This window comes from Oryctolagus cuniculus, chromosome 1 (assembly GCF_964237555.1).
Source record: "Oryctolagus cuniculus chromosome 1, mOryCun1.1, whole genome shotgun sequence".
NCBI classification, from domain to species: Eukaryota; Metazoa; Chordata; class Mammalia; order Lagomorpha; family Leporidae; genus Oryctolagus; species Oryctolagus cuniculus.
In genome coordinates, this window is record NC_091432.1 from 124,797,158 (window position 1) to 124,816,331 (window position 19,174).

At 44.4% G+C, this 19,174-nt stretch overlaps 1 protein-coding gene across 3 annotated transcripts in view; it reads right to left on the reverse strand.

Moving 5' to 3' along the window:
• The window catches only part of SNX19 (sorting nexin 19), a 42,515-nt gene that overhangs the window by 20,555 nt on the left and 2,786 nt on the right, over nt 1-19,174 (reverse strand). For all 3 annotated transcript variants that reach the window (XM_051847741.2, XM_002708838.5, XM_070048342.1), the window contains exons 2-8: nt 16,707-16,845; nt 15,000-15,100; nt 14,775-14,894; nt 12,503-12,633; nt 11,297-11,393; nt 10,533-10,713; nt 7,629-7,758 (exon numbers count right to left, since the gene is read on the reverse strand). In XM_051847741.2, coding sequence (XP_051703701.2) covers nt 7,629-7,758; nt 10,533-10,713; nt 11,297-11,393; nt 12,503-12,633; nt 14,775-14,894; nt 15,000-15,100; nt 16,707-16,845 — 899 coding nt within the window. The remainder of the gene's footprint in view (nt 1-7,628; nt 7,759-10,532; nt 10,714-11,296; nt 11,394-12,502; nt 12,634-14,774; nt 14,895-14,999; nt 15,101-16,706; nt 16,846-19,174) is intronic.

Sequence of the window (19,174 nt, forward strand, 5' to 3'; positions counted from 1 at the left end):
CCGCTGCGCCAGCCAGGAAGAGATTAGATATAAGAACAAGATGCCAGAGCTGAACTGAAAGACACAGAAGAGAAACAGAAAAGGAAAAAGTCACAATATGTGTTTCCTGGCTATTTCTGAATTTTAATTCTGATCATTTCTTTTTTCTGTGAACAGGACATAGGAAAAAAGATACCTAAAGGAGACCTTAACTTAGGAATAAAATAAGAATGTATCGATGGAAATCAATCTACACACTACTATCAGATGCATGGGTCCCTGAGAGCAGTCATGAAAAGCAAGAGCGACCAGATGACAAGCACAAGAAAGCTTACACAGAGGGGAGGTAGTACACTTTGAGGTCAGGTGACTCAAGTGAAACCCTAGGGGTGGCACTTATTCCTTCTATGATTTGGGGAAGGCTATTTAATCTGAATGTATTTGTTCTTGCTTGTAAAATGCAGAAAGATATATCTATCTCACAGAACGGCACATTAGTACACAAAGCGCATCACTGCTCACCTACTGTAGTCAGGATGCAAAAAGTGTCAGTTCCTTTCCCGCTGCAGGCCTGGAGCTTCCCCTGAGAAATAACCAATGGGACCATGACCCATCATCACCCTGTCACTCAGACAGGCTCCCCAAGAAAGAGACCAGTGACGGGAAGTCCTACTCAACACCTAGGATTCTGGCATGACCTGGGAGAGTTCATAGCCAACCATTCCCAATCGCTCTCAGTGGAGGTGGACAGCCCATCATCCTGTGGCACAACACTCTTCAATGGCAACAAATTTTGCCACAGCCTTCTCTTGGCCTTTCCTGAGCGACAGTCTGTAGGCCTGGCCTAAGTTCCACAGCTTGCCATTTAATTTTCTCCTGGGTCCAATGCTTGTTGGACTCTGCCATGCTGTACATTCTTTTTTTCTCTCTGTATACTTCTTATCTTTACATATTTTTATTTTTCTCTGCCTACAGATCACAGAACTTTCTCCTTATTCCTCCACTGCTGTTAGGCAATTCTATTCCCGTGCCCCCAACATACACACGCACGCTCACTCACTCCGTCACTCACTCTTTAACTAAGAAATCCTGACGCAGATGCCAGGAATGTGTCTGCTGCCCTTCTGACACACAGTCTGATGCCATCTTCAGGGCCACGGGGAGGGCAGAGCCACGGACATGGCATCCGCATACTCTACGCTGGCCTGGCTCCTATTTTTATCGTGGCACTGCTCTGGGCATCCAGGCAGGGAGTGGGTCCAGCTTCTTCTCATTCCTTCACTTTACATCAGGACTCCAAAATAATTTCACCCCTTACCTTGGCTGGATCTTCCTGCCCCAAACCTTCTAACATCAATGGCGCAAAGTACATCTTTCCTCTTTCCCTCCAATCCCAGGCTAGCTCTGAGTACTTGTCCAATTCCCCAAACCCAGTCCTGATGCATGCGAGGGTACTGTGTTTTCAGACACAAGCAGTTTGCACAAGCTGGATTCACTCCTTTGGCTTAGACTGCTACCCCTGCTTCCCTTCTCTTCCCAAACAAGGAGTGCTCCTTGTTACATAATTGGATGTTCCCAGCACAGAAACTGACATAGGAGGTCAGGCGCGCATGCGTGCTAGGCTTCTCTTTGACTTAACAATGCCTTTTTTGGGCATCTAACTTTTCTTCAGCTCCCCTCCCCTACTCTCGCCACACCATCAACAATCAAGGGAGATTTATAAGTCTGGCTCAGATCAGAACTCTTCCAACCTCAGCTTAGAAGGAGGGGTCATGAGGTTGAATTTACTCTGATGTTTTTCCTCCTTGCAGGCTAGAGAGAGTGTGCTTATAATTTGGCAGAAGTCCCTGGAGTCCAAGGCAGTTATGTATATAGGTCTTTTAAGGGAACAAGGAAAGTACACAAAACTGGAACCAGAAAAATTAAATTCATCTGCCTGGACATAATGCTCCTGGAGCTTGGAAAATGAGGGCAACTTAAGGAGGAGATGCACCTAAATTTACCTCTGATGACCAAACTGTAGTGTGTTCAACATAAACAGGGAAGCGGCAACCGCTACCCATGAAACCAACACCAACCATCCTGCTCTTTAAAGCACGGAACTAAAAAGAAGAGAACCCAAGTATCCTGCTAAAGGATATAGGCTCAGCTACCTGTGGTTTCAGACAGAACAAACCTGGGGCCTCCTGGGCAGCAGTCATGGGGGACATGGGGACACTGGGACCTCAAATCACATCTTTCATGGCAGTGTACAGTGGTAGTGGTGGGGTGCTGCAATTTTAGGGAGATATCAAGTTCCTAGCTTATTTGCTTACCAGAGCAAAAAGAGTGTAGCACTGCATAAATCACTTTATAAAAATAAAAACTGCAAGTTGCCTGGGGATAGTAATGTGGGCTGACTTTAGGAGGTAATGATACCCTTTATGAGTACATAGACAAGGAGTTGCAATTCAGAGTCTTCAAACTGCCTACAATCACCTCTTGAGGAGTGCATACTCCTCTGAGCCAAAGGTGAAGTGGCACTCTGTTAGCCCTGTAGCAGAACGCTGGAAAAATCTGGGTTCAAGTTCTGTTTGTGGTGTTTATCATAACCTGAAGTCTTTGTAAGGCTTGGTTTCCTCATCCTTAGGAGAGTGCAAGAGGGTCCTATCATACCCTGAACAGTTTTGGAGGGAATTAAGTGATGCAATATACTTGTGGTGTTTAGTACAGGGTCTGCGCAGAGGAAACACTCCACAAGCATTCACCGGTGAGTGCCCTGAGGCTGACTGGGTTGGCAGTGCCTACACTCTGCATCCTGAAATGAGCCCTATCTTCAATACGGCTACCAGGCATGCGGGGACTTGCTTCTGTTCTCAGATACCATGCCTTCTCACTCCCCATCTTAGAAAGATTGCAAGAACCCTGTGAAATCACATCAACATACTCGAGAAGAAGGCCAAGAGCACCATGACAGAGATAGGAGTAGTGATCTATAAAGAAGGATGAAACACTTCAGAAGGGGAGGACAAGAGCCTTCATTTAATTCTCAGTCTGTGGAAGCTTACTGTGAGGAAAACTGCCAACCTCTGTGGTCCTACATTCATTGGAAAATGAGGGCATAAAGTTGATTAGATATAATCAACACGTTTTTGATAGGAAGGAATATGAAATAACTGGATACGCACAAAATACCATCACCTCGAAATATCTATGATGAGTAAGGGTATTAGACCATAGTTACAGGTTTTCAAAAGTAACTCGGTATAAAATTCTATTCTTGTGCGATATCCACACTAGCTTCATTCAAATTCACCAAATATATTCAGATTTTTCCCTTTTTTTCAAATTGCGATCCCTTTCTATTAAAAAAAAAAGCTCAAAGAAAGTCAAGGGAAATTTAGCTAGGTTTCCTGCCCCACCTCCTTTCAGTACTTATCCCTTAATATTTCACTAAAAATCATTCATTACTCCAGTTTGCTGGAGAGATAATTGCCTTGCGAATGGAAGCTAGTAAAACTCATAGGCAACTAACAGGAGGGTAATGTCACCTGGTTGACAGTATCACAGCCTGAACGCTGCTAAGAGCCCTGTCTTTTCCATACCTGTAATGCACTGTGGGCTTGCTTCTTTTCTGTGAGGATTTAACTTTCCTGCCTTAGCTCTGCAGAGCCCTTTGCTACGTGAAGTACTGCTTCCACAGGGAGCTTCCTCCAAATCTCAAAAACAGTGGTCTCTCCTTTATCTGGGCTGGCCAAGTCCTTTAATATTTCAAGATATTCAAATTTCTTCTTACCTTTAATATATGAGTCTAATCTCTTTGGAAGTGCCCATATTCATCTATACTTTTATGTTGACTGAATAATTTTTTTTTTTTTTGACAGAGTGGACAGTGAGAGAGAGAGACAGAGAGAAAGGTCTTCCTTTGCCGTTGGTTCACCCTCCAATGGCCGCCACAGCTGGCGCGCTGCGGCCGGCGCACCGTGCTGATCCGCAGGCAGGAGCCAGGTACTTCTCCTGGTCTCCCATGGGGTGCAGGGCCCAAGGACCTGGGCCATCCTCCACTGCACTCCCGGGCCACAGCAGAGAGCTGGCCTGGAAGAGGGGCAACCGGGACGGAATCCAGCGCCCCGACTGGGACTAGAACCCGGTGTGCTGGCACCGCAAGGCGGAGGATTAGCCTACTGAGCCGCGGCGCCGGCCTAATTTCTTGTGTTCTGAAACCAATTCCTCATGCGTGGTAGGGGTCATCACAATCAGATACTAACCAGTTTGGAGATCATCCTAGTTTTTTTTTTAATATTTATTTACTTTATTTATTTGAGAAGCTGAGAGACAGAGAAATCTCCCCATCCACTGAATACTCCCCAAATGCCTGCAACAGCTAGGGTTGGGCCAAGCTGAAGCCTGGGAGCCAGGAACTCAATCGGTCTCCCACGTGGGTGGCAGGGACCCATCTGTTGCTGTCATTACCTGCTGCTTCCCACAGTGAGCATTAGTAGAAAGCTAGATTCAGAAGCAAAGCTAGGACTTGAACCCATGTACTCGGATACAGGATATGGGCATCCCACGTGGTAGGTTAGCAGCTAATTCCAAAGACCCACGTTGGATTTTCCCATTTTTAAAGTACTTGGAAGAACAGCAAATGGAAACTCCAAGAGAGGGAAAAGAGAAATGATGGCCTAATTGGCAATATTCATAGGTGACTAAATAAAACATAAGAAAACTATCATTCAAGTACCGAAAAGGAAAATGTTTATTCCTTTACCAAATATTTAAGAATATCTACTATGTCTTAGCCTTATATGAGTTGCCAGTGATAAAGAGCTAGCTTAGGGCCTTAAAGAACTGATACTCAAGGCTGGCATTGTATCACAATAGATTAAGTCACCTGTGATGCTGACATTCCATATGGGCCCTGGTTTGAGTCCTGGCTGCTCCATTTTTGATCCAACTCTCTGCTTATGTGCCTGGGAAAGCAACAGAGGATGGCCAGGTCCTTGGGCCCCTGCCACCCACATGGGAGACCTGGATGGAGTGCTTGGCTCTTGGTTTCAGCCTGGCTCAGCCCTGGCCACTATGGCCATTTGGGGAGTGATCCAGTGGGATGGAAGCTCTCTATTTCTTTCTCTCTATATATCTCTCCCTTTCAAAGTAAATAAATCTTAAATAAAAGCCATTACTGTACACAAAATTTCTCAGTCTCAGCACTAATGACATTTGGGCAGCACAATTCATCACTGGTTTCTTATTTGGGGTTGGAGAGACTATCCTATATAGTGCAGGACAGTTTGTTGGACAGCAGCCCTGGCATCTGGCCACTTGGTGTCAGTAGGCAATGTGCTCGTAACCAAAAAGGTCTCAAATCTTGCAAAATATTCCCCGGGGTACAAAAGTGCCCTTCAGATGAGAACCACTAATTTAAGGAAAGATGATTTATATAATATGACATGGCAATATTAACATCAGAACTTTCAGTGAACTTAATTGTAGGGAGATGTCATACAACGTTTCACAGAATGCTCAGTGTTAGCAAAAGACCTAACAGATGAGAAGAAGGTAAGTTAGGGACATTGAGGAGAGAGTAGAAGAGGAGTGAGTGGAGAAAAAGACATTCAGGCAAAGGCCTGGAAGTAAGAGATCACAGACTACTCAGGCAATGACAGTCTGCATGGGAGAGAATGGAAATATGGCTGAGGTGGAATTTTAATATAAGGAAATCAATATATATTTTAAACATAGTGTTGGCCGGTGCCACGGCTCACTAGGCGAATCCTCCGCCTGTGGCGCCGGCACCCAGGGTTCTAGTCCCGGTCGGGGCACCGGATTCTGTCCCGGTTGCTCCTCTTCCAGTCCAGCTCTCTGCTGTGGCCCGGGAGTGCAGTGGAGGATGGCCCAAGTCCTTGGCCCTGCACCCCATGGGAGACCAGGAGGAAGCACCTGGCTCCTGGCTTCGGATTGGCGCGGTGCACTGGCCGCAATGTGCTGGCCGTAGCGGCCACTTGGCGGTGAACCAACGGTAAAGGAAGACCTTCCTCTCTGTCTCTCTCTCTCACTAACTCTGCCTGTCAAAAAAAAAAAAAAAAAAAAAAATATATATATATATATATATAGTGGAGCTCTTTTTCAAAAAAAAAAAAAAAAAAAAAAAAAAAAAGGAAAACCTACCTGGATCCTCAGCACATTAAATGCTCATAATGAAACTATTTTGGATGGATTATGGTCTACTGAGTTTCCCTAAGCTGACTTTTAAAGCACTTCTTGCAATGATAGGAATCCGAGACACATATGGGAAAAATCACTTTTGCATGCAACAGAGTGCCTCAAGGATTTTAAGTACAGAATGTATGTTCAGCCATGCTTTTCAGAAAAGCACTCTACTGGCAGAGGTGAGTGTGGAGTATGGACAGGTGGAAAGCCTTCGCCTGGATACCAGTCAGAATTTTGTATTTGGGTTTCACCTGGAGAGCAGTCCTAAGGATACCACATGCAGGAAAAAACGACATGAACTTTGAAGCTATACAAATTTAAGCTTGAAATCCTAGGTGTGTCCCCAACTATAATCTTAGGCCTGTTGGCTGATCCTGCCAAATCCCATTTTCTTATTCTATACAATGGGGCTATGGAGCTAACTACCTCACTTGGTTACCATAAGGAAATATACATGAACAGAGTTCGGATGATGGCCTAGATAAGAATCTAGCAAATACAAATGCACGCCTTTTTCTCTCACTTCGTCTCTTTATGATCCAAGCTTATTTAGTTTTCTTGATCCTACATAATGCTGAATATGGGAATGGAGATTTAACTGCTTGCTGCTGATGGGTTTTCTGCTTGTTGTAGGATAATGATTTTTTTTTAAAAGAAGTATTCTTTGCATGACATGTCAGTATGAGCCACATGCTAACAGGGCCACAGGCTGCTTCTTACTTGGAGAATCTGCCAGGATGTCTTTTAAGACAGAAATCAAAACAAGAGCACTACATGTCTGTCCAAGACTGTCTCTTTGGCCTTCTGTAATTAAGCAGAGCTTGCCTGAATTCCATGATTAAGAAGTTGGCAGCTAAAAACTCCATCTGTGCATGGATATTTCGGAGTTCAAGTCATACTGGAATCACAAAACCTGGATTATAAAAGCCAAGTTGCAAAAGCAAGCTTCCCTCTCTTCTTTACCACCCCGTGTCAGGAAGTACTACTTCAGCTGTGATTATTCATGCCCTTCTAGGAGGAAGCAGTATTTCCAAGGCACTGACCTGGTTTCTCATTGTTTTTCCCACTGTTTATCATCACAGTGACTACCTACTGCCAGTAAAAAGAAAGTCCATTATCACAAGGTGAAACGTACAGGGCTTGGGGATGTAAATGGATGGAGAACTCATCCCACAGTAGGAAGAGTTCAGCAGAAGTATCTAAGCTCACAGGAGTGTCTGTAACTCAGCGTGTTGTGACGAAAGTCTTGCAGGAGCAGATATATTCCGAATTTAGAAAAGAAAGTGATTAAGAAAATCTCTCTGACACTTTTCAGGCAGTCTTCACCCTGTATCCCCTCTTTTCTTAGGGCCCTCGGCTCCCCAGACTCCACACTGACCTTTGCTTCTGTAGAATTCAGCATCACATCAACTTCTCTGCCACTTGGAAATATAATGTAAGGGAGGACTCAGCACTCTCACCTCTGAACCAGGGTCCCAAAGATAAGCCGGAGAAATTTCTGCATGTTTTCGGTACACAGCCACTTCCATTGTTCCATTAACAGCAACAGGACCAGATCCAGGGCTGTGTCAGCTAACTCTGTCTCTGTCCCTGGAGGACAAAAAGGCATAAAAGTAACTCAGTAGAGACCCACACTTGAGGAACACCTTTCAATGCACAGGGCGGCGCCTGCATATAGAAATCTTGTACTTTTGTAATCAGTCACTCCACACTGACATCAAGAGATGATTACTTCATAGATGATTGCTTCAGTGGTAGGCTCTGTATTTCTTTGTATTTCTTTTGTTTAGGTTCCTGGTGTTCTGTCATCCAGCAAAAGTTTTTATCTTTTAAAAAAGATTTTACATATAATTATTTTGCTTACCTAGCTTCTGTTGCCTCTAGATTTCTCTAGGATGCTCAATTCATTCAGTTCCAAAAAAACAAAAAAAAAAAAGCTAAAAAACTATTGACTGGCTGTAACTGGCAAGGCCTCAACCCTTCACATTTGCATTCCACATGCGACACAAAGCATCACGGAAACGCTGTGGGTGGATCTGGAGAAGCACTTGGGAATTGGGCTTTATTACCCTGCAAAACCTTGCTTTGAAAGCACCTCCATTACGCAGAGCTGATACCCTGGGATTGAAGAGGCTTCCGCTGGATCTTGAGATTACCTGTGTTTCACACCCCTCTGGTGAATGCCATGACACTTACTGACTTCTTTTCCTGTTTCAAAAATGGCAAGGGCCACAAATGAGCTCAGCCCCACACTCAGCTGAACATGTGTATTTTCTGGATGGAAGCATCTGTCCTCTAAACTTTTTTTTTTTGGGGGGGGGGGGGGGCGCGATGCTGCTTCTGATTTGCTTTCCCAGGAGTAATTAATGTTCCAGAATGAATCTGACCTATCTGGTGCTACTGCTGTGATTAGTATTACAGGTAATCATCACCAATAATGTTTGTTAGTCTAGGACCATAGCGTATTCTCTGGGCCAGCTTTCTTGAACTCTCCTCATTTGTGGGTTTTTCAGAACATGAATTACTTCAGATTTGAATGGCTTTGCTAGAACTGAATCCCACACTGCATACGTTTTTGTTTTGTTTCATTTTTCTGTACTGTACTTCAAGGGCAATGAGATCTGAGGTGTTGCTTTACTTCCAGTCATTTGCTCTAAGAGGGATTATTCCATTCCTTGGCAAACAGCAGCATCCTGAGCCTCAGTCACCTTTCTCAATTCTGTTATTTTCTCAGGTTTAGCATTTGCCTGGAGCTGCCACCATGTGGTAACAATTAGTTATTGCAGTTAAAAATAAGAACAAAACATTACCACTAAGTCCTACTTTAGAGAACGGTAAATTTGATATCATAGGAGCATTTTGAGTCTCTCATGGCTGTGTGGGCTCAGACACAAACCATCCTGTAAGAGCTATGATATTCAGAGGCTGGTGTTGTGGCATAGCAGGTTAAGCTCATGCCTGAGATGCCGGCATCCCATATGGGCACTGGTTTGAGACTTGGCTGCTCCACTTCCAATCCAGTTCCCTGCTATAGGCACCTGGGAAATCAGCGAAAGACGGTCCAAGTTCTCCAGCCCCTGTACCCATATGGGAGACCAAGAAGAATCTGCAGGCCCCTGGCTTTGGCCTGGTACAGCCCCAGCTGTTGTGGCCATTTGGGGAGTGAATCAGCAGATGGAAGATCTATGTGTGTGTCTGTGTCTTTCCCCCCTCCTCTCTCTCTGTAACTCTTTCTTTCAAATAAATAAAAAATCTTTAAAAAAAAGATATGATATTCAAAATTTACAGGCTTGATTTTGGCTAGGAGGATAGCTTCATTCATCCTTTTTTGTTTACACTTAGAGGTCTCTGATACCTTTGCTGTCACACCACTTCATTCACTAAACAGTGAGCTATGAGACGGGATGGGGTGGTAAACACATCTCACAGAGCTAAACTGAGGTCCAGGGAGTAGAGGTCAGGTGATGTACTCCTATCCACCTGAGACATGGTGAAATCAGTTTCTTCCACAGCCTTCTGAACCCAAGAGTTGTGATCCTGCACTCTCAGGAGAGGCCTCTGACTGATGATGCCCTTCTTTCCAGTTCTAGCTCAGCAGATGCACTTATTAATGCTGAAGGCTCTGTGTTTTTCTCTGTAGAATGCATCTGCTTTTCTCCTGGGAAGCAAACCGGCTATACCTCAAATGCTCATGAAGACGGAACAGAGCTTTCACCCCTCTCTCTTTCCTGCTCTACCTTAATAACTAGGCGGCATCACCTGTCAAGGCAGGGAATAAAGCAGAAAAAAACAGGAGAAAAAAGATGGATTTTATTCTGGACATATTGTATTTTCAGTTGTCTTATGGTCTATCCATGTGAAGACACACAAAATCCAGTATTTAGGCAACACTGGCACATCTGTTAGAGTGGAAGCTAAGGGGAGTGTGCAGAGTAAGGAGAGCGTGTCAAAACTAAGGGCCCAGAAGGCTGACAAGGGAGCCAGCAAGGTGGACCAAGAAGGGACAAGAGAGGTGGAAAGAGAATCAGGAGAGTGGTATCACACACAGAGGGGACGAAATGTTTAGATAAAGGCAGTAGCATGCCAAAACAAAAACTGAGACATCATACTATAAGCATGGATGTCTTCTGCTGCATTAGAACTTCTTGTGTTTGTGCTCTGCTCCACTGCTTGACTTGGTCTGGGATCACTCCATGCTTATCTTTGTACCCAGCACTCAGCGCAGCATTACCAACACTGAGGTTCCACACATGGCTCACTCCACTGAGCACAACAGCCATCACGGCAACCACGTCCAACCAACCCACGTCCTAATGGCCCAACCCTAGCTCTCCTCTCTGTGGGGGCCGAGAACTGCCACTCACCTGGATCACTGTCACTGAGGTCTCGGGCTGGCACTGTCGCACCTGACAAGCCACCATCCACATATTCTTTGGAGGTTCGTGTGAGACCTTTATTTAGGGTTTCTGTTGGTTGTACTTCCAGTAGCTTTGTCTGTTTTTCAATAAAGGATTCCATCCTAGACATGGAGAGGACCTCTGACTCCTAAAGAAACAGTTGAACATCATACATGGATGGCAACATGTGGCAGAGCAACGTGGCACTGTGTGCTACCCTGTCTCTCCCCTTCTAAGCTACGACAAGCACAGACCCTCCTGCTTGTGATCACCTTAGGGAAGTCAGTCTCTCTCTCTCTCTCTCTCTCTCTATATATATATATATATAACCCAAGTTGTTAGTAAAGCAAATCTGTCCTAATATTTATCACTTCATGCACATTTTTGGGTCATCCATTCTCTTCCAGGAACTGGCTGCCTTTCTCATCCTGTCATCCATTATTCTAAATCCACTAGCCCAGAGAAACCAACTTGCCAACTCAGAACTGGTAGGAATTCCAAGCTACTCAGAGAAAAATAGTTTTAGCATGAAAACCTGAGATAAAAATCATACTAAATCTGTTAAAAAGTAATTGAAAATTAAAATAACAAAACTTGGGATTCAGGTGTTAGTGAAGTCCTTCGGCAGACAGCGAGTCCTTTGGACCTTCAAGACTGTCTCCCCTGCTAACGCTGCGGACATCAGCATCCCCGATCCTGACAGCTGCACCGCTCAGGGCTCTGGTCCTTACCACGTGGCCTTCGTGGAGACAATACAGAACCCTGTCGTGTGCTTCGGTGACAGTCAGTGCTGGAGCAATTTTGCTGGATGAGAACCTCAGTCTGGACCTGGCACAGAAACAAAAAGCAGAAACAGGATGCAACTCATGGTCTTGATCCCCACACACAGGGCTGACAAGCACAGTGGTCCATCAAGAGAATACCCAGGCACACTCTTGGGTCAGAGTTGCCAGCAAAGACATGGTCCTAAAATCCCCTGAACATGTATTCCAGCAATGCTCACACTACACTATGTCTATAGTGCACGTGTGACAGGGCTTTTGCCTAGTAAAACAGGGACTAGTTTGTTATGGTTAACATTCTCCTAGGCTGTGGACAATGTTTGGCACATCCTACGCACTCATTAAAAATCTGCAAAAGAGGCTACAGGTAACTGGCATGGACTAAAGGTTTTGTCGGTGGTCATTCACTTATTCCCTCTGTTTTCCAAATAACACCAGAGAAGGAATTGCAAGAGATGACCTGGATGCTTCCAGGAATACAAGACTCATGCCCAGGCATCGTGCTCGTGCTCAACAAAGGCTGTCATTCGAGTCTGCTATTGTTGACCCACGAAACATGAACAGAGGGACAAAGACAGGCAACTGGACTCTCTGTCGCCCTCTTTCTTCATAATGGCCCAGACACAGATGCAATTTCCAGTAAGGTGTGGTGCTCTCGCCTTCCACATGTGTGCCTGGAGAGCTGCCATGGAACAGCTGGGACCCCAGTACCGGAGAGGGGAGAAGCAGTCAGCCAGGGACTAAAATGGGCTCTGCAGCTTTCCATTCTATTCCTTCCCAGTTTATTGCTAGTATATGCAACTTCTGAGGAAAAATTTCCAGAAATCGTGGTAGAAAGAGATAAGCTATAAACCCTAATTATCAGTAGGAAAGAAACCTCTCCATTTCCTAGGAAAGTATTCACATTCTAGAGTTTCCCTTCCAGTCAAGAATCCCAGGTCGGTCAGGTCTCCGGGCTCCATGGAAAGAACAAACACTTAGCAGTCCCAGTCTCCCTTGGTGGAGCCCTGAGTGGAGCCTGGATTCTGGGCTTCCCTAAAACCTGGAATGGATGCCTGACCTGTGCTCTTCTAGGCTTGAGAATGGGGTGGTCTTTGGCTGAGGATTGGGGATCAACCTGAGAAGCAGTCACTGGGTGACCGAAGGGTTTCTCACTTGCTAGCCTTCTTGCCTTCCGTCTGGGGCTTGCTTTCAGTTTCGGCCTCACTCAGCTCCTCTGTGGGGCTCTGGGGTTCAGAGCGAGGAAATGCTGTCTTCAAGGTGTCCACAATAGCACTCACCACCATCTGCAGGGGTCAGAAGGGCTGGGCCGGTAAGAGACCTCTAAACATCAGCTCAGTTGTCTCACGATGCTTTACACAACAGGGTGAGTTAAGAAATGACAGCCACATCCGTCCCTCTGGCATAGTCTTACCCATCAGGAAAGTCACATGTCAGCTAATGACAACTATCCTCCCGATCCTGTTTGACCACAAAAATCTCCCTCCTCACAGAATAAGACAAACAAGAACGTGGGAAAAGAAGCCAAAAGAAACAGATAAATACCAACCTATGGGCTGCATGCTGCTGATGGATTATATTTTCTAATTTTCTTTTTATAAAAAGGAGTGATTTCTAGTTCCTAAATTGATAATTATTTTATCAAGATGTGCATTTAGTGGAAGCAATATAGGCAGGAGTTCAAGGAGAGAAGAGTGAAAAAGATAACAACAATAAAAAACCAAACCCCACAATGTAAGGACACACAGTACAGGGCACACACAACATAAGGATGATCAGAGTAATTCGCAGCAGAGTAAAAATATTGGTTTTTCTAGTCAATCCAAACAAAATCACTCAGCAAGATATCTGGAACTGATATAAACTGATATAAACTTCCGTACTTGGAAAGGTCAAGCAAAACAATCTTCACTAAAGATTAAGAGTCACCTCTGTTTCTCAGAATGAGAAAATGACATACAGATACTGCTAAAAAGGAAAATACACAAACAAAACCATAAAGTATCAAAGAAATGGAAGAAATCATTCACTTTTCCTTTGGTGCATCTTGCTAACTGACACTCCTGGATCAGGGCAGCACAACTTGTTTAACACATTCTTGTATTCCTCTACAAGGAACACAGCTAGCATAGCTCAGACAAGGCAAAAGCAGTCAATGAGAGTACATGGAAGGGGCCAGTGCTGTGGTGTAACAGGCTAGGCCTCTGCCTGCGGCACTGGCATCCCATATGGGCACCGGTTCCTGTCCTGGCTGCTCCTCTTCTGATCCAGCTCTCTGCTATGGCCTGGGAAAGCAGTAGAAGATGGCTCAAGTCCTTGAGCCCCTGTACCCGTGTGGGAGACCTGGAAGAAGCTCCTGGTTCCTGGCTTAGGATTGGCCCAGCTCCGGCCGTTGTGGCCTTTGGGGAGTGAACCAGCGGATGGCAGATCTTTCTCTTTGTCTCTCCCTCTCTGTCTGTAACTCTGCCTCTAAATAAGTAAATAAAATCTTAAAAAAAAAAAAAAAAAAAAAAAAAAAAAAGACTACAGTGAGGAGTACAGGAGAAAAAATCATGGAAGAAAAAAGAGAATAACAAGAACATAGATAACGTAGCTTAGAAATCACAACTTGTTTTCCAGGCTCCTCATCTGTCTCACCCATTGTTCCATCACCAGCAACCACTACAGTGCCTGTGGCTCAAAACAAGCAATCAGTAAGCAGATGTGGAAAGAATCAAGGGATGGACACATCGCTGCGGAACTCTGGGGATTTTACCTAGTTGATCCCTTTCTAGTTTCTCCCACCATTCTACCTAGCAGTGGATTCTCCTTAACACCTCATCACATGAAATTCCATTCTGTTTTGTTCCCCTAAACCTAGATCAGAGGGGAGCTTCTCCTCTGCTACCAAGTCAGTGCTCTCCAACCTTCTGATAAACCTCAGGCTTGAGTCCTGGAGACTCTAAGGATGTCAACTGCCTATCATAGCTGACAGGCTCCAATGTGTTATACAAATTCCCACAGGTGCTGAGACACCTTCCTGAAGAAGGTATAATTCTGTCCATACTCTGTTCTCCAGCAGAGAATCACTAAGCCAATCTAAATATAGCGTATTGTCTTGTCTTAGGGCTCTTTCCTGAATGAACAAGACTGGGAATGACCTTTCCTTCCAGAAGAGACTATTCAACCTCAGCCTATCAGTGGAGATACAGATCTATCCTTACATGCCTATACTAGAATAGCAGTATCACAAAACTCCCCGGATATGGTTACACGTATAGAGACATGAGTACTGTTTCCTAACAGTTGTGATTCATCAAGTTGGTGAGACAGCCAATTTTTAGCAAAAGGTCTTGAGAACTTCAGTTCAGGTTCTGTTGACTTCTGTGTGCAGCCTCCCTCCGTGCCCACCCTTGCTTGTTTTTCAAGCAGTGGCTCATGCTGGTACCTTGTCTATCCTAGAGACCATGAATGGTTTCTTGACAAAGGCAATTCGAGCATCTGTGTTCAGAGCAAGGAACTCCTGTACTTCCTCACTGTTAGCGATCTCAGGAATGGCACAGAGTTGCTGCAAAAAGAAGACACAAGAAGGATTTTGAGAGAGAAACCCCCACCCCCAGATATTTCTACTTGAGGTTAAAGGAGAGAAAACCCAAAATGGAAGCATGCTGACCTTTAGGAATGATTCCAGAAGGCTCTTACGGGCTTCTACTTTGTCACTATCCATATTTCCAAATGGAAGATCTGGAAAGAGCTTTTTAGGACCCTTCACGTCTTCAAAACAACAACAACAAATTCATTTAACATAGAGAGCTATCCTACATAAAATATACCAAACATACTTTAAAAATAACTACTGGAGACACTAAAAAAAATCACGAGTTCCAAATAAAGCCTAGGGATGATACATACAGCCTGCTGTCATTATTAACATGAAGAGGCCACACACTAGAGTGGTTACAAGTGAGCGCTCCCAAGTCCAAAGGCCCAAGTTTAAATTCTGCCTCCAGTTTCTAGCATACTAATGACCTTAGGCAAGCTGCATGATGTTTCTGTAACCCTGTTTCCTTTCTGAAAAAGAGAGACAGTAACAGTACCCATCTCCTAGACTTTTATGAGGATCAAATGAGCTAACATGTATAAAGTGCCTAGAAGAGAACTAGGTCCGTATTTTCAAGCTTTGCTTAATTAGTACCTATTGCTACAAAGAAATAAAAATGCATAATTTATATCTAAACTTCTTAAGAAGTTTATCTGGCTGATCAACGTTTTTTAAAATCCAAGTGGTTATTTACTGCATTTTCTTATTTTCCCTGTGTCTTTGAGGCATCAAACAGCACACAAAAAAGACTGGTTGCTAAAGGAAAGGAGGTAGCAAGGATCTCTGGATAATATTTTCATATTTAAAGGTGTCACTTCTTCAGAATCAGCCCTTAAGGCATTCGGATCTGGCTGAAAAGCCCATGACAGCATTTCAGGCACGGAAAGCCAAGACACTGTGGCAAAAAATTACCTTTCTACATGAAGGTTCTCTGAGTGAGATCCAAGTGGAAAGAAGGGGCCATCAGAGAAGGAGGTCCCTTTCTCTGAAGGGAGGAGACGACTTCCACTTTGCTTATGGCCCTGTCTAAATACTGACGGCGTCTGTGGATTCAAAAGGCTTCCAAAGCCTTGGCAGCTCATGTCAAGAGCCTCGGGTGATCACTGACATCATAAATAAGAGTGCCAATTGTTAAATCAACAACAGGAGTCACTGTGGACTTACTCTCCATGTAGGACCTCTGTCCTTAATGAGTTGTACTATGAGAATTAACTCTAAAACTTGTTTTCAAACAGTACTTTACACTTTGTGTATCTGTGTGGGTGCAAACTGTGGAAATCTTTACTTAGTATAGAGTTGGTATTCTGTATATAAAATTAATTAAAAATAAATCTTAATGAAGAATGGGATAGGAAAAGAAGTAGGAGGTGGGACGGGAGTGGGGGTGGGAGGGTGGGTATGGGGGGAAGAATCACTATTTTCCTAAAGCTGTACCCATGAAATTTGTATTCATTAAATAAGAGCTTTCTTAAAAAAAAAAAAATAAAATGTCACTCTCGAATCACTTTAACTCCTCACACCACCTTACTTACTGCTTCTTTTTTAAGCTTAACCTAATGAGGCTCCAGACAAGGCCTTTAACAGCAACTGACAACCTTAAAAACAATGGGATAACTGCTGTTCTAAACTAAAAGCCAAACACACTTGGGGAGCAGAGAATTTCAATGCTACATTCTCTTCCACTCCTCCACACAACCCAACAGGACGCCAAGCTGTCAAGTTCAGGGTGGTTAGATGTGAAAAATAAGCAGGCAGCGTGGGGCTAAGGGAATTACTGACTTTTGATGAACTTCCGTAGATCTGGTTTCTCCTCCAGTCGAGTCTGCAGATTCAAGAATTCCCGGTAGCGGCGGTTCACAGTGTGGTAGGCCAACTGCTGCAGGCCACTGCTGTTCTCACCGTTAAGAGCTGTCTCATACTGTTGAATGAATATATTTGTTGGCCAAATCAGTCAGATTTAGACAATCTCTACTCCAGATTCAATGCCCACAGTTCAATGCCCACACGGTAACAAGAGAGTAGGGATAGAGAGGGAATATTCTTATTCTGCTCCAGAACCTGCTCTACCTGACTGCTGCCCCAGGTTGTAATGAACAACTCAAACTCCAGGGGTGGCTGAATTACGGAATGATACATACTTCAAACTATATATGGGGGCCAGCACTGTGGCGTAGCAGGTAAAGCCGCCGTCTGCACTGCCAGCATTCCATATGTGTGCTGGTTCGAGACCCAGCTCCTTCACTTCCAATCCAGCTCTCTGTTATGGCCTGAGAAAGCAGTAGAGGATGGCTCTACTGCACTCACTTGGGAGATATGGGAGAAGGTACTGGTTCCTGGCTTCGGACAGACCCAGCTCAGGCCATTGTAGCCATTTGGGGAGCGAACCAGCAGATGGAAGATCTCTCTCTTTCTATGCCTCTGCCTCTGCCTCTCTGTAACTCTGCCTTTCAAGTAAGTAAGTAAATCTTACACACACACACACACACACACACACTCACATATATACACATACACAATGGGCTAAAAAGTCAGAAATGAGTTTCACTGTTCCTTGCTGCTACATCCATTAGAAAGCTCCTTCCCCTAGACACTGTCTTTATAAAATCGGCTACAAAACTACTTTTCAAATCCCACAGTACGTATCAGATGATACTGCCTATTTCACCCCTAAAATTATAGGACTGGACATTTATATAAGAGAAAAACCACTTAGCCATTATACCCGACTGGTGATTCTACAAGTTGGGAGAACAAATAAGCCCAACCAGCAGATGAATAAAAGAAAACTTCTATGTTTGGGATGGATTAAAAGGGCACATGCTTTTGTTTTTGTTTTGCTTTGAGCACATTAATCCTCCTAATTGTTCTCAGAATTAAACAATTTTTTTCCCCCACTAAGTACGTATCATCCGTATGTTGTAAAGGGTCAAAACCTGCTATGTTCTTAGCTTGGAGGCCTAGTGGTGGGAAAAGATGATTGGTACTACATGCTACCCAGAGAGTGGACACCTTGCACAGCATGAAACTACAGCTCAGTGTAGGGGAAGACGTTTTACTAGAATAGTTGATACAATCAAGTCTTGTGGGAGAACTACACAGACACACAAACACACACACACACACACACACACACATTCACACTCCTTCTCGTTAGCAGTAATGAATGCTATTGCTCAGGTATTATCCTAAGGGTAAGCAATGGACAAAAAGTGTTTCCTTGCTGGTGGGACTCAAGGCTGGTGTTTCCCAGTTTTCTTCAGCCAGGACGGTTGTGATCAAAGCAGTACCGAGGAAACCAAGGTAAGAAAGACAGGCAGAATTCAGGATGGGGCTCTCAAGCTCGGAGCACCTGGGAGTTACGATGTTTTTTTCTCACATACTGCGGCTGTGCAACAGTTTACAGAAGGTCCTTTCCCTCTTACCTGGATTGGAATTTCACAGGAAAGACTACAGCACCAAGGCTTGGGCCTGGTGGTGGTTTTTGGACTGAGTCAGATAAATTTAAAGAGAAAGCAAATAAAATCCAATGGATAGGGTTCTTGCCCAGGAATTGTCTTTTCAAACTTCTTCCCTGCTAATTCCTTTCTTTCTTTTAAAAAATAGTAGTTATCTTTTGTGCTTTGTTTTAGGGATGTAGGATATTTACCTAATATCAAATTCCTTATTCCTGGAGCTATTTAAGCACAGATATGGGAATCACCTGGCAGAGACAATATGAAGAAGGGTGGTTAGATTAGAGCTGCAGTTCCCCTAAAATGGCCTTACAACAGGCTGCCTCCATGTTAGTTGGAGGCTCTAATTAAAAAAAATATAGAATTTGGAAGCCCAACCTTGTATATTCTCAAGCAGAACCTTTTTAAATCTGTACATTAAGAAAGCAGGCCACGGCCGGCGCCGCGGCTCACTAGGCTAATCCTCTGCCTGCGGCGCCGGCACCCAGGGTTCTATTCCTGGTCGGGGTGCCGGATTCTGTCCCAGTTGCTCCTCTTCCATTCCAGCCTCTGCTATGGCCTGGGAGTGCAATGGAGGATGGCCCAAGTCCTTGGGCCCTGCACCCGCACGGGAGACCAGGAGGAAGCACCTGGCTCCTGCCTTCGGATCAGCATGGTGTGCCAGCCGCAGCACGGCGGCCGCAGCAGCCATTGGAGGGTGAACCAATGGTAAAGGAAGACCTTTCTCTCTGTCTTTGTCTCACTGTCCGCTCTGTCAAAAAAAAAAAATAAATAAATAAATAAATAAATAAATGA